Genomic DNA, 14859 nt, shown 5'->3' on the forward strand with positions numbered 1-14859 from the left:
TCAATCTCTCTCATAAATAAAAGTAGTGATGAAGTCAATCTCTCCTCCATTTTCAGCCAGGAGAGATTGACATGCATATTATTAATATTAGCTCTCTGTGTACATCCAAGGGCCAGCCATGCTGCCCTGTTCTGAGCCAATTGCAATTTTCCTAAGTCCTTTTTTGTGGCACCTGACCACACAACTGAACAGTAGTCAAGGTGCGACAAAACAAGGGCCTGTAGGACTTGCCTTGTTGATAGTGTTGTTAAGAAGGCAGAGCATCGCTTTATTATAGACAGACTTCTCCCCATCTTAGCTACTACTGCATCAATATGTTTTGACCATGACAATTTACAATCTAGGGTTACTCCAAGCAGTTTAGTCATCTCAACTTGTTCAATTTCCACATGATTTATTACAATATTTAGTTGAGGTTTAGGGTTTAGCGAGTGTTTTGTTCCAAATACAGTGATTTTAGTTTTAGAAATATTTAGGTCTAACTTATTCCTTGCCACCCAGTCTGAAACTAACTGCAGCTCTTTGTTGAGTGTTGCAGTCATTTCAGTCACTGTAGTAGCTGATGTGTATAGTGTTGAGTCATCCCCATACATAGACACTCTGGCTTTACTCAAAGTCAGGGGCATGTTGTTAGTGAAAACTGAAAAAGCAAGGGGCCTAAACAGCTACCCTGGGGAATTCCAGATTCTAACGGGATTATATTTGAGAGGCTTCCATTAAAGAACACCCTCTGTGTTCTGTTAGACAAGTAACTCTTTATCCACATTATAGCAGGGGGGTGTAAAGCCATAACATATACTGTATGTTTTTCCAGCAGCAGACTATGATTGATAATGTCAAAAGCTGCATTGAAGTCTAACAAGACAGCCCCCACAATAATTTTATCATCAATTTCTCTCAGCCAATCATTTGTGTAAGTGCTGTGCTTGTTGAGTGTTCTTCCCTATAAGCATGAAGAAATTCTGTTGTAAATTGGTTTACTGTGAAATAGCATTGTATCTGGTCAAACACAATTTGATAACTGGCTGATTGGTCGGCTATTTGAGCCAGTAAAGGGGGCTTTACTATTCTTGGGTAGCGGAATGACTTTAGCTTCCCTCCAGGCCTGAGGACACACACTCTCTTGTAGGCTTAAATTGAAGATGTGGCAAATAGGAGTGGCAATATTGTCTGCTATTATCCACAGTCATTTTCCATCCTGATTGTCAGACCCCGGGGGCTTGTCATTGTTGATAGACAATAATATTTTTTCCCACCTCTTCCACACTGACTCGGAATTCAAAAGTACAATTCTTGTCTTTCATAATTTGGTCCGATATACTTGGATGTCATCGTTTGTTGCTGGTATGTCATCCCTAAGTTTGCTTATCTTGCCAATGAAGAAGTCATTAGAGTAGTTTGCAAAATCAGTGGGCTTTGTGATAAATGAGCCATCTGATTCAATGAATGAAGGAGCCGAGTTGGCTATCTTTGTTTCATAGTGTAGTTTATTTTTATTTAGTTTAGTCACATGATTTCTTAATTTGCAGTACGTTTGCCAATTAGTTGGGCTGCCAGACTTAATTGCCATACCTTTTGCCTCATCCCTCTCAACCATACAATTTTTCAATTCCTCATCAATCCAAGGGGATTTAACAGTTTTTACAGTCATTTTCTTAATGGGTGCGTGCTTATTAGTAACTGGAATAAGTAGTTTCATAAATGCGTCAAGTGCAGCATCTAGTTGCTCCTCATCACACACCACAGACCAGCAAATATTATTTACATCAACAACATATGAATCACTACAAAACTTATTGTATGACCTCTTATACACTATTTTAGGCCCAGCCTTTGGAACTTTGGTTTTCCTAGATATGGCTATTATATTGTGATCACTACATCCTATGGATTTGGATACTGCTTTAAAGCAAATATCTGCGGCATTAGTAAAGATGTGATCAATACATGTTGATGATTTAATTCCTGTGCTTTGTAACTACCCTGGTAGGTTGACCAGAGTAGTTTCACGTGCACAAAGTCAAGGATTTTGTAGGCATATAGTCAGGTGTATGATTAAACAATTATACCAAACAGGTGCTAATAGTCATCAATCCAATATGTAGGTTGAAACACAATCATTAACTGAAACAGAAACAGCTGTGTAGGAGGAATAAACTGGGTGAGGAACAGCCAAACTCAGCTAACAAGGTGAGGTTTGTGAAGACAGGTTACTGTCAAAAGTCATACACCATGGCAAGACTGAGCACAGCAACAAGACCCAAGGTAGTTATACTGCATCAGCAAGATCTATCCTAAACAGAAATTTCAAGGCACAGGGGTTTCCATATTTGCTGTCCAAGCTCTTTTGAAGAAGCAAAGAAACGGGCAATGTTGAGGACCGTAGACGCAGTGGTCGGCCAAGGAAACTTACTGCAGCAGATGAAAGACACATCATGCTTACTTCTCTTCACAATCGGAAGATGTCCAGCAGTGCCATCAGCTCAGAATTGGCAGAAAACAGTGGGACACTGGTACACCCATCAACTGTCCGGGGAAGCCTGGTCAGAAGTGGCCTTCATGGAAGACCTGCGGCCAAAAAGCCATACCTTCCATGTGGAAACAAGGCCAAGCGACTCAACTATGCATGAAAATACAGAGTCAACACCTGAAATATTTGGCTGTAGCAGAAGGCAGTTTGTTTGCCAAAGGGCTGGAGAGCGGTACACGAATGAGTGTCTGCAGATAACAGTGAAGCATGGTGGAGGTTCCTTGCAAGTTTGGGGCTGAATTTCTGCAAATGGAGTTGGGGATTTGGTCAGAACTAATGGTCTCCTCAATGCTGAGAAATACAGGCAGATACTTATCCATCATGCAATACCATCAGGGAGGCATCTGATTGGCCCCAAATTTGTTCTGCAGCATGACATCGACCCCAAACACAGCGAAAGTCATTAAGAACTATCTTCAGTGTAAAGAAGAACAAGGAGTCCTGGAAGGGATGGTATGACCCCCACAGAGCCCTGACCTCAACATCATCGAGTCTGTCTGGGATTACATGAAGAGAGAGAAGCACCTGAGGCTGCCTAAATCCACAGAAGAACTGTGGTTAGTTCTCCAAGATGTTTGGGCCAACCTACATGCTGAGTTCCTTCAAACTGTGTGCAAGTGTACCTTGAAGAATTGATGCTGTTTTGAAGGCAAAGGGTGTTCACACCAAATATTGATTTGATGTACATTTTTCTTCTGTTCAGTCACTTTGCATTTTTATTAATTGATAAATATAAACTATTAACATGTCTATTTTTGAAAGCATTCTTACTTGACAGCATTTTTTCACACCTGCTTAAAACTTTTGCACAATATTGTATGTCGTTTGTGATTTCCCCACAATCCAATGAAAAATTCTGGAAAACCTTTAAAGATTAAATGGGTTCTAGGAAAGGTTTTTCAGCATCAGACAAATGTTTTATTCAAATATTCTATAATTATCAGGACAACTGGACACTTTTGTGTTATGAGAACATTTGCCAGACCTAACAAACGTTCTGGGAACTTTCACTGAACCAATTTTGGCTTGCTGGAAGTAGACCGGATTCACTGAACTATATCCTGACCCTAAAGACTCATCATGCAATTAGCCTTTTTGACTTGACGGGTAGGCTATATTACAGAGCAGCCGCCACTCTGCTGTGAACTAGACTAAGTTGTATCATACTAGCTAGTTATGCAGCTTGAATAAGAGAGAGTTAATGTGCCTGTCAGACTGCACTGTGTGTCCCATCTCCTCAGACTATCTCATGTACCAGTTGGAGCCCAATTCTACTTGACGTTTTTATGTGGGTGTCGCGCTATTTGTTTTTAAGAGCCCAATAGAGACGGACAAGTTGAAAATCCCCTGCTGATGGGAAAAACAAAGCGTAAAGATGCAACTCAGAAACATGAGAGGGGAGCGGAAGTAATAATCAGAGGAGTTTTTATGTGTGTTCAATTAGAAATGTTTTGAAAGCTGGGGAGATGAGAGAGATGGATCTGGGATCTCACTGGCTGCCTGTGTAAGCTCCGTGAAGGAAGCAATTTCAGCTGCAAATTGGTTTCTCCCCCTACACCACCACCAACCCAGCCCCACACAGACATCACAAACACACACGCACACACACAGAGAGAGAAACGCATGCACGCACACACACACACACTCATGCCATAGGCACGTGTTCCTCCTCCTCACGTCTTCTCTGGGTGACTCTGCAAAAACACTGGCCACCCATCCTCACCGCAAGAGATCTGTGTGTGTGTGTGACATAATTTGTGTTTACAATTCAGCTTGGGGGCATACACACAACACAAACACACACGAGTAAAAACATCTACAGTGAACTCACTGACACACATACTGATGCTTGAGCGTCTCTTCCCTTGTCAGTGCAAAATTACCATCTGTGAATTCAATTAAAGACTAACCTCCAGATAGGCAGGCTGAAACAGTGTATAAATACATGTCTGTCCTGCTTCCAGCTGCCCCAAACTCTTTTCTGCTATGCCAGCGACTGCTCTAATACCAACCAATTAGGGGGGAGAATTATATTACTGTAGGGCACTATCAGGAGTAGTCATTGGACCATTTGGCTATTACTTTGTATAATGTATTGATTATGCTGATTCTACAGAGGAACAGTGTCTGCTCAGTCTCATCTCTCGTCTTCTGTCTCGCCTCCTCAGGGAAGAAGAACTCGATCCTAATGCACAAGGTTCAGCATGACCTCAATTCGGGCGTCTTGAACAACCGGGAAAACGAGATGATCCAGGAGATTGTGAAATATGACCGTGAGATGGTGCAGCAGGTGGACCTGCATAGGCCCCGTGTCATGTCCATGTCCAACCCACCCACACATGGCGGCATCTTCGCCCCCCCTGGCCCTCCCCAGAGCTCAGCCATTGCCACCTTCCAGCAGGCTGTGGCCATGAGCTTCTGTCCCCCCATGGTAGGCCCTCTGGCAGGGGGTGAGGGCCTGCAGTCCCCCCGGATGGTGCGGAGGTTCAAGGTGATGCAGAGTGTAGCCAGCCCAGTGCCAGCCTCCCCTACCCCCCAGACCCAGCAGACCATGCATCCCCAGCTGCACGCCAGTGGTGCATTCGTCACGGCCCTCTCCAGCCCCCCCATCCAGAGCCCCTTAGTGGCTGGGGGACGGACATTCCAGTACGGGCCCTCTTCTGGCTCCCAGGTCTCCCTGGTCCAGCAAGTTGTGCCCAGCCCCACACACAGGCCCAACACCCATAACAGCACCCGGTCTCTGCACATTGGCAGTCTGGGTCAGAATGCCAGGGCACTGTCCGCCTCTCAGCCCTCCCTGCCCCAGGGAGGGGCTCAGCCCATGGCTCCCTGCCCATCACAGTCCACCCGTGTCTCCTCCACCTCCATCGGGCCCCCTCAGACCCCCTCGGGCCATGCAGGGGTCAGGAGCGCTATGACTCATAGGATGGTGCTTCCCCACCAGATGTCTGCGGGGGCGTTCCCTCTAGCCTCCCTCCCGGGGACTGTTACATCGCTGGGGATGGGCATGGGGATGGGCATGGGAGTGGGCATGCTGGACTCAGGATTACCCAAGAGGGATTCTATAGCCAGCCTCCCTGAGACAGACCGTGCCAGATCGAGGCTCTCTTCCAATTTGTGACCTTTATTAGATTCCTGCAGAGCCAGTGCTTTTTGGTTGTGGGAACTCTAAAGGTTTCTTCCTTCTACCCTATAATTCTCCCTGCGGGGCTAAATCTGACTTAAAGAATGTATGCTGTGTGACTGGTGATGACAGGGAGAGACAGACAGGAGCTGATGGAAAATGTATGACTAACAATATGAAGTCTGTATACAGAGTTATTGTCAAAGGTGGGATGTTTCTACTCCATCCACAGACAGATACCGACCGTACGTAATGGTAGCACCTTCTCCCCACATCTCCTTTATTTGCTGTGTTTACTGTAACCATATTCAACATACATAACATCTGTCACCCACTATCTATATACTCCCAACAATACAAACTGGCTGGGACAAAAAGAAAATCTGGGACCTGCTTCAGATGACAACGATGACATCCACACTTTGCAGAAGTGTTCTGGGATTTCCTCTTTTGTCTATGGACCGGCTTTAGCACAAGTTCTACTCATGCCACTGTAATATTGTTTCAGAAAACAAGAAAATGCTAAATATTTGTTTTTTCTTCACACCACATCTTAAATGAATGCATTCAAAGGCTATACAGGGAATTGTTTGACATTTGTATTTTTTTCCAGACCATAGTTGGGCTTCTACAAACACAATATGGCCTGGGATTAGTAATATACCACTGAAGAAAAGAAAACTATGATTGTAACATTTGAAGCCATGTCCTTCGTCCATAAGTGTGTGTATGGGTATAAGTATGACTATGAGTGTCTTCATAAGGAATTAATATAAAATATAACTCATCCCCCCTCTCTCAAATGGTCTTTGCAGAAGATGGTGTAGGTATGTTTAATTTTTTTACTATGGAATCTACCGTATCATACATGACATTCCATTCTGGCTTTGCCTTTTCAAAACACTACAGCTTGGCATCAAGTGATACAGTTTCAATGAGGTCATCCGTCCCCATAGGATGATGCATATGCATGTTGATATGGGTTATGAGTCACACGAATATCAACATACTGTAAATCAACATACTGTATTTCAATAAACCCTGATGGAATTTCATAACAGGTTATTTGCATAGTTAAGTTTAGAATAGGCAGTTCATAGTTTTGCTTTCTTTGAAAGATATCCAAGATAATAGTCTGGCTGAAGTTCTGAATGCACTTTGCAGCGTAATTGACAATGCTAATATCCAGACAGAGCATGTCCAGACAGAGACTGATGCCTCGTGGTTCGATTGCATAAATAATTCCATTTAATGAATACATTAAACTTTTTATTTATACATGTCATCTCATCTGTATTGTCCATCCATTATAAGACTTTTTTTTAGATTAATAGAAATTCTAAACAAATCAATTTTTTCCCCCCTTTCCACTCAAAGTCATACAGTAATATAACATCTCATTAAGGTAGACTGGGTGTTCAATGTGCATAATGCTTGTGTATTGCTCCCAGCTAAATGCTCCCATTCTATTCTAATCTGTAGCAAGGGCAGTGCAGACATTTTGGAGGGTGATGTGTTTCCTACCGCAAGTGTTGTCACTAAATGTGTTTATCGGCCTGAGCGGCCTCCGCTGATTCGTGTCCAAAAGCATTAGAGGAAGAGGCTTCCCAAGCCCCAATATCCAATTTATCTGCATCTCAATCACCCCGCCCCCTCCCCCCGCCATTACTATGTAATGAGAGAGAAGATTGGACCCCCCCAGGCCCCATTTATTTTTGACTGTTATTATGTTCCTTCAATTGTGTATCGTCATGAGTTTTACTGTATCATTCACCTTGAGGGTGGTGAAAGAAGGTGGTACAAGGTTGTGGGTTTGGAAATAATTCGTTGCTGGAAATGATGCCCAGTGAAACTTTTTTGGGAACTTTCATGTGCTTTAAGGGGAAGTACAGTGCCTTCAGAAAGTATTCATCCCCCTTGACTTATTCAACATTTTGTTGTGTTACAGCCTGAATTCAAAATGGATTAAATGGATTGATTTTCTCAGCCATTTACACTCAATACCCCATAATGGCAAAGTTAATCATTTACGTAAGTATTCACACCCCTGAGTCAAAGTCAATACTTTGTAGAAGCCCTTTGGCGGCAATTACAGCTGTCTTTCTAGGTAAGTCTCTATAAGCTATCCACAACTGGATTGTGCAACATTTGCCCATTTATTATTTTCAAAATTCTTTGAGCTCTGTCAAATTGGTTGTTGATCATTGCTAGACAACCATTTTCAGGTCTTGCCATAGATTTTCAAGTAGATTGACGTCAAAACTGTAATTTGGTCTCTCAGGAACATTCCCTGTCTTCTTAGTAAGCCCTGTCTTCTTACGGTGTAGATTTGGCCTTGTGTTTTAGGTTATTGTCCTGTTGAAAGGTGAATTCCTCTCAAAGTGTCTGGTGGAAAGCAGACTGAACCAGGTTTTCCTCTAGGATTTTGCCTGTGCTTAGTTCCGTTTCTTTTTTATCCTGAAAAACTCCCCAGTCCTTAACGATTACAAGCATACCCATAACATGATGCAGCCACCGCTATGTTTGAAAATATGGAGAGTGGTACTCAGTAATGTGCTGCATTGGATTTGCCCCAAACATAACACTTGTATTCATGACAACAAGTTCATTACTTTGCCACATTTTTTGCAGTATTACTTGAGTGCCTTGTTGCTAACAGGATACATGTTTTGGAAAATGTGTATTCAATACAGGATGAATGTGTATTTAGTATTGTGGAGTAACTACAATGTTGCTGATCAATCCTCAGTTTTCTCCTATCACAGCCGTTAAACTCTGTAACTGTTTTAAAATTACCATTGGCCTCATGGTGAAATCCCTGAGCAGTTTCCTTCTTTTCCAGCATCAGGATTAGGAAGGATGCCTGTATCTTTGTAGTGACTGGGTGTATTGATACACCATCCAAAGTGTAATTAATAACTTCACCATGCACAAACGGATATTCAGTGTCAGCTTTTTTTTTTTACCAATCTACCAATAGGTGCCCTTTTTTACGAGGCAAAACTAATTTCACTTTGACATTATGGGGTTATGTGTGTAGGCCAGTGAGACTTTTTTTTCTTCATCTAATCCATTTTAAATTCAGGCTGTAAAACAACAAAATGTGAAAAAAGTCAAGGGGTGTGAATACTTTCTGAAGGCACTGTAGATGGTTTTAATGGCTGAATTCTGGTCAGACTATTTGAATAGCAATAAATGAGGAACTTTTACAAAAAAAATCTATAAATACAATACCATAAAATGTTGTGGAATTTTGAACTGCCGATTAATGTTTGTTTTGGGAAGCCTTTCTTAAAAGTACATGGCAGATCCGTTCTGAAGACCCTGAAGACCCTATATACATTTTTTTCAGGGTCTAATTTCTCAAATAACACTTATCCTCTCCAATAGCTAATATTGCTGTCATGTGTTTAGCCTTTTTCCAACATCTTTCTTGGGATGTTTGTTGTAACTTGTAACTTGAATAAATATATGAAGCAATAACAAGTGAAATAAGAAAGAGTTATTGATATTTTGGTTTACATTTCCAGGGAGAAACTTTTAATTAACTTTAAGCCTTGAGGCTTACAGTAGATTAACTGTACATATGGGTCATATTTTATAACAATTAGTATATTTTTTGTTCTATTCAGAGGAACTGAAATGATTAAACTTGTGCCACTGTGTTATTCAACTCTATACACAGCAGCAACTCTATCAAGAATTTGACAGATGTGCATATTTGCTTATTTATTTTTGAAAGCATCAATTATTTGTCCAGTGCAATACAACAATTCTAACATGAAATATATGTAAATACTATCTTCAGGGCATTGTTGTCTCTCAGCTTTGCAAATTTTCCTGAACACTTCTCCTGAAGTATCCTCAAACCAATTACCAAGTTAGCCCTTGACTCCTGACTCTGGTGTAGACATTTTCTCACTGTCAGACTTCAGAGAAAGTTTAAAAAGGTCCACCCCTATGCTAAGTTAAGCGTCTATGTTCTCCAAGTAGTTTATTACCCCCTGTCCGAATTCAGTGTACTTTACAGGAACTGTGACGGTTTGAAAAATGTGGTAACTTATGGAGATGCTGATGTACCGTGTATTCAGAAACTATTCAGACCCCTTGACTTTTTCCATATTTTGTTAGATTACAGCCTTATTCTAAAATGGATGAAATTATATTTTTTCTCATCAATCTATACACAATACCCCATTATGACAAAAGCGAAACACAGGTTTTTAGAAATGTTTGCAAATGTATTAATAAAAAACAGAAATACCTTATTTACATAATTATTCAGGCCCTTTGCTATTATATTTGAAATTGAGCTCAGGTACATCCTGTTTCCATTGATAAACTTTGAGATGTTTCTACAAATTGTATGGCGTCCACCTGTGGTAAATTAAATTGATTGGACATGATTTGGAAAGGCACACACCTGACAGTGCTTGTCAGAGTAAAAACAAAGCCATGACGTCAAAGGAAATGTCCGTAGAGCTCCGAAACAGGATTGTGTCAAGGCACAGATCTGGGGAAGGGTACCAAATAATTTTGCTTTGAAGTTCCCCAAGAACACAGCGTTCTCCATCATTCTTAAAGGGAAGAAGTTTGGAACCACCAAGACTCTTCCTAGAGCTGGCCGCCCAGCCAAACGGAGCAATTGGGGGAGAAGGGCCTTGATCAGGGAGGTGACCAAGAACCCCATGGTCACTCTGACAGAGCTCTAGAGTTCCTCTGTGGAGATGGGAGAACCTTCTCTGCAGCACTCCATCAATCAGGCCTTTATGGTAGAGTGGCCAGACAGAAGCCACTCCTCAGTAAAAGGCACATGACAGCCCTCTTGGAGTTTGCCAAAAGGCACCTAAAGGACTCTCAGAGCATGAGAAACAAGATTCTCTCGTCTGATGAAACCAAGATTGAAGTCTTTGTCCTGAATGCCAAGTGTCACATCTGGAGGAAACCTGGAACCATCCCTACGGTGAAGCATGGTGGTGGCTGCAGCATCATGCTGTGCGGATGTTTTTCAGCAGCATGGACTGGGAGACTAGTCAGGATTGAGGGAAAGATGAACAGAGCAAAGTACAGAGACATCCTTGATGAACACCTGCTCCAGAGCGCTCAGAACCTCAGACTGGGGCGAAGGTTCACCGTCCAACAGGACAACAACCCTAAGCACACAGCCAAGACAACGCAGGAGTGGCTTCGGAAACAAGTCTCTGAATGTCCTTGCGTGGCCCAGCCAGAGCCCAGACTTGAACCCGAGCGAACATCTCTGGAGAGACCTGGAAATAGCTGTGCAGCGACGCTCCCCATCCAATCTGACAGAGCTTGAGAGGATCTGCAGAGAAGAATGGGAGAAACTCCCAAAATACTGGTGTGCCAAGCTTGTAGTGTCATACTCAAGAAGACTCGAGGCTGTAATCGCTGCCAAATGTGCTTCAACAAAGTACTGAGTAAACGGTCTGAATACTTATGTAAATGTCATATATATATATTTTTTAATATAAAGTTGATAAAAATTTAACTTTTTGCTTTTTCATTATGGGGCATTGTGTGGAGATTGATGAGGGGAAACATTAAATCCGTTTTAGAATAAGACTAACAAAATTTGGAAAAGTTAAGGGGTCTGAATACTTTTCCAATGCACAGTATTACTGGCAGTTTTTTCTATGTTGCTGAGTAAGTAATTGTGGAGAATGAGCATGTAAAGCTGGGAGATAAATCAGGCAGAACGTGGATTAGAGAAGGATGACACAGAGATTTAATGCTCACAAATGAAATATTCAAATAGTGGCTTTTGAAAAGTGGGCCAATCATGGTGGAGAGAGTGTTTGGAGCGAGTGTTGCATGAGTTGACATTTTCAGGCTTTATAATCTACCTCACACACTCAATTCTAGAGGAGATATTAATTCACAATTAGACAGACATCCTGACTGGGGCCAGAACTACTGCAAACACAGTAGGGCTTAATTCAAATTTGAGATACAAACTTGAATTTTAAAATAAATCCCATTGATATTTCTGCATGGTGGGGGCCAGACCTGGGTTGAAATATATGCTTATTTAAGTGTTTTTTGTTTTCTGTGTGTTTTAGTATTTGAAAATAATTTGGCTGAATCAACTATTTATATTTGAAGTATTTGAAGGTATTATCAAATAATTTAATATAAATACAATTTGAAACTATTTTCAAATACTTGTTTCCAAATACCCATAAGACCAAGCAGACCTGGGTTCAAATGCATGTATTTGAATACTTCTATTTGAAATTACACTTGTCTGTGTATTTGAGAAATTTAAAATACATGCCAATATTTTCAAGTGTCACGATCGTTATATGGTGGAAGAGAGGAGGACCAAAGCGCAGCATGGTTTGAATACATCTTCTATTTTTAATGAAGACGAAAACGAAGAACACTTTACAAACGACAAAAAACAACGAACAAACGTGACGCTATAATCCAAAATAGTGCTAACACTACACATAGACATAGACAATAACCCACAAACTACCCAATGGATATGGCTGCCTAAATATGGTTCCCAATCAGAGACAACGATAGACAGCTGTCTCTAATTGAGAACCAATCTAGGCAGCCATAGACATACATACACCTAGACTAGACTAGACACTGCCCCATAAACATACAAAAACCCCTAGACAATACAAAACACATACATCCCCCATGTCACACCCTGACCTAACTAAAATAATAAAGAAAACAAAGATAACTAAGGCCAGGGCGTGACACCAAATGTATTTCCAAATACATTTCCAAATACTCTCTTTGAAATTACATCTAAATATTTACTTTGAAATGTATGTGAAAGTAATTGAAATACCTGCCTGTGGAATAATCCCTCCACCTGTCACGCCCTGACCTTAGAGATCCTTTTTATGTCTCTATTTTGGTTTGGTCAGGGCGTGAGTTGGGGTGGGCATTCTATGTTTTGTGTTCTATGTTTTGTATTTCTTTGTTGTTTGGCCTGTGGTTCTCAATTAGAGGCAGCTGCCTATCGTTGTCTCTGATTGAGAACCATACTTAGGTAGCCTTTTCCCACCTGTGTTTTGTGGGTAGTTGTTTTCTGTTTTGTGTGTCTGCACCAGACAGAACTGTTTCGTTTGTGCCGCTTTGTTATTTTTTGTTCTAGTGTTCAGCTTTATTAAAAATCATGAACACGAACCACGCTGCACCTTGGTCCTCTTCTTCAAACAGCCGTTACACCATCAAATACATGATCAGTTATTCATTTCAGTTGAACTTTGTGTTCAAGTGATGCCATATTACACAAATATTTGAGACATTTATTTGGACAGAATCCGGTTTTCTTGGTTTATTACCGATATTCTAAACTCTAAGCAACAAGATAGATGGTATTCATGAATGTTATTCTAAAAGCGCTGTATGTTTAAGTAGCAAGTTGGAAATAATCTCTCTTTTCTGATCCGTTCACATGTTCAGCCACAAATTTGTGTGTAATGTCATTTCTTATAATCATAACCTGCATATCTTACTCTCATCCAGTAGTTCTCCCTGGAAAATACTCTGTATAGAACAAACAGTTTTTCTGTTTGGTGCTGTCGATTATGACATCTCTATTGGTGAACACTGGTGACTGATGTGATTACATGAATGGCAACATGTACAGTATGCTGCTTTTTTACTGTTCTTTTCTATGCTGAACACATTTAACCTGTCCCTTTTAGCTGTGTCACAGACTATTGATTCCATTTGAGTGAGTGTTTGAGTGTATAATGAGAGAGATTGGGGGGAGGAGACTCCAGACAAATTATGCTTTGAGCACAAAGTGGCAGCATTAGCTGTTACTGCCAAACCTTGGCCCTAAACTACAGCACTCAATTAACTTAACAGCTGATGGCCTCTTTTAAAAGCTTTTTGGAAACCCAGGCTTGCCATGAAACAAATAGGCTACTTACAGCTAGTCAGAGGCTATTACAGACTATGACAGCAACAATAAAGGTACAAATGCTCATGAGAATAAGGTCCTAGTTATTTTATAGAACAGGAAATGTGTCATATTTCTTTAAAAGGCATCCCCCATAACGTGTACTGTATATACCTAGTGCCTAGCTTACCTAGTTCCCATATACTGTACATTTAGACTATTTTCTCTGTGTGTGGCTGTAAAATGGAAGCTCTGCAAATACAAATCAACCCAGTTGTGATTTATATCTGATTGCACTACATGTAATGAGGAAAGTTAATAAATACCATTTAAATTACAATGTTTGTTGTTTTCTGACCAGATCATAACAATGCACACATTGCACTACTAATAGATGTGTATAGGGATTTTTATATTCTTATAATAATCAACTGGTGTTTCCCTGTTCTCCGCGCCCCTACTTTTGATGGACTTTTACGACATATTTGAAATACACCCTTTATTGTGTAACAAAGCATTAACTCATAAGATTGCATTGCTTTTTCCTCCATTTAATGACAATTTAACTGCATCAACATGACTAAGTGGTCATGACCCTTGACATTAATTGTCAATGTCTATATGGATAGAACATCCTCTTGACTGTTCTTGGTTGAATTATAATTGTACACAGTGAAATATTGGCAAGGTTTTGAATACATTATCTTATTATTCTTCCAAGGTCAATTTACTCAACGCAATGATGTCCCAGCACAATAATATTACTGATTCACACTCACAGGCACACTCACGCTGCGTCATCACTCCTCCAACTCTGTGGCTTGTATTGAGCAGTCAGTGACAGTAGCTAGGTTCGCTGCATCAGTGATGAGGTGTGTGTGACAGTCAGTGAGCTACGCCACCCATCATTGTGCGTCAGAGCCCAAGGTCAGACCAAGGACACTCCTCCCCAGACTCTACCCTCCAGACACAGCACTCTACCTCTCTGCACCCCTGCCCACCGCCCCCTTACCCCCCTCTGGGGCTGCCAGTCCCAGCGCCCCCCAGCTGGCCCTGCTGAGAGGGTGACACACATCACGCCACGGGGCAGCAGATACGCAGTGATACTGGAGGAGCCTGGCAGACGACTGTAAGTGCTCTCTCAATGAGTGAGGGGCCTGGCTATCTGACAATGGCTAGCACATGGGGACATTTTGATCCCTTACAGCAGTGTTTCCCAAACTCAGTCCTGGGGAGCTTAATGATGAGTTGATTATTTGAATCAGCTGTGTAGCGCAATGGCAAAAACCAAAACATGCACCTATTGGGGTC

General features: G+C 41.4%; 1 protein-coding gene across 1 annotated transcript in view; it reads left to right on the forward strand.

Annotated features, from left to right (window-relative positions):
• The window catches only part of LOC120053186 (potassium/sodium hyperpolarization-activated cyclic nucleotide-gated channel 2-like), a 132149-nt gene extending 124133 nt beyond the window's left edge, over window positions 1–8016 (forward strand). Inside the window, exon 8 of the mRNA XM_039000349.1 lies at window positions 4699–8016. Within this exon, the coding sequence (XP_038856277.1) occupies window positions 4699–5651 (953 nt within the window). The 3' untranslated portion in view covers window positions 5652–8016. The remainder of the gene's footprint in view (window positions 1–4698) is intronic.
• Window positions 8017–14859: the final 6843 nt, after the last annotated feature.

The sequence above is a fragment of the Salvelinus namaycush genome, chromosome 9 (assembly GCF_016432855.1).
Source record: "Salvelinus namaycush isolate Seneca chromosome 9, SaNama_1.0, whole genome shotgun sequence".
NCBI lineage: Eukaryota > Metazoa > Chordata > Actinopteri > Salmoniformes > Salmonidae > Salvelinus > Salvelinus namaycush.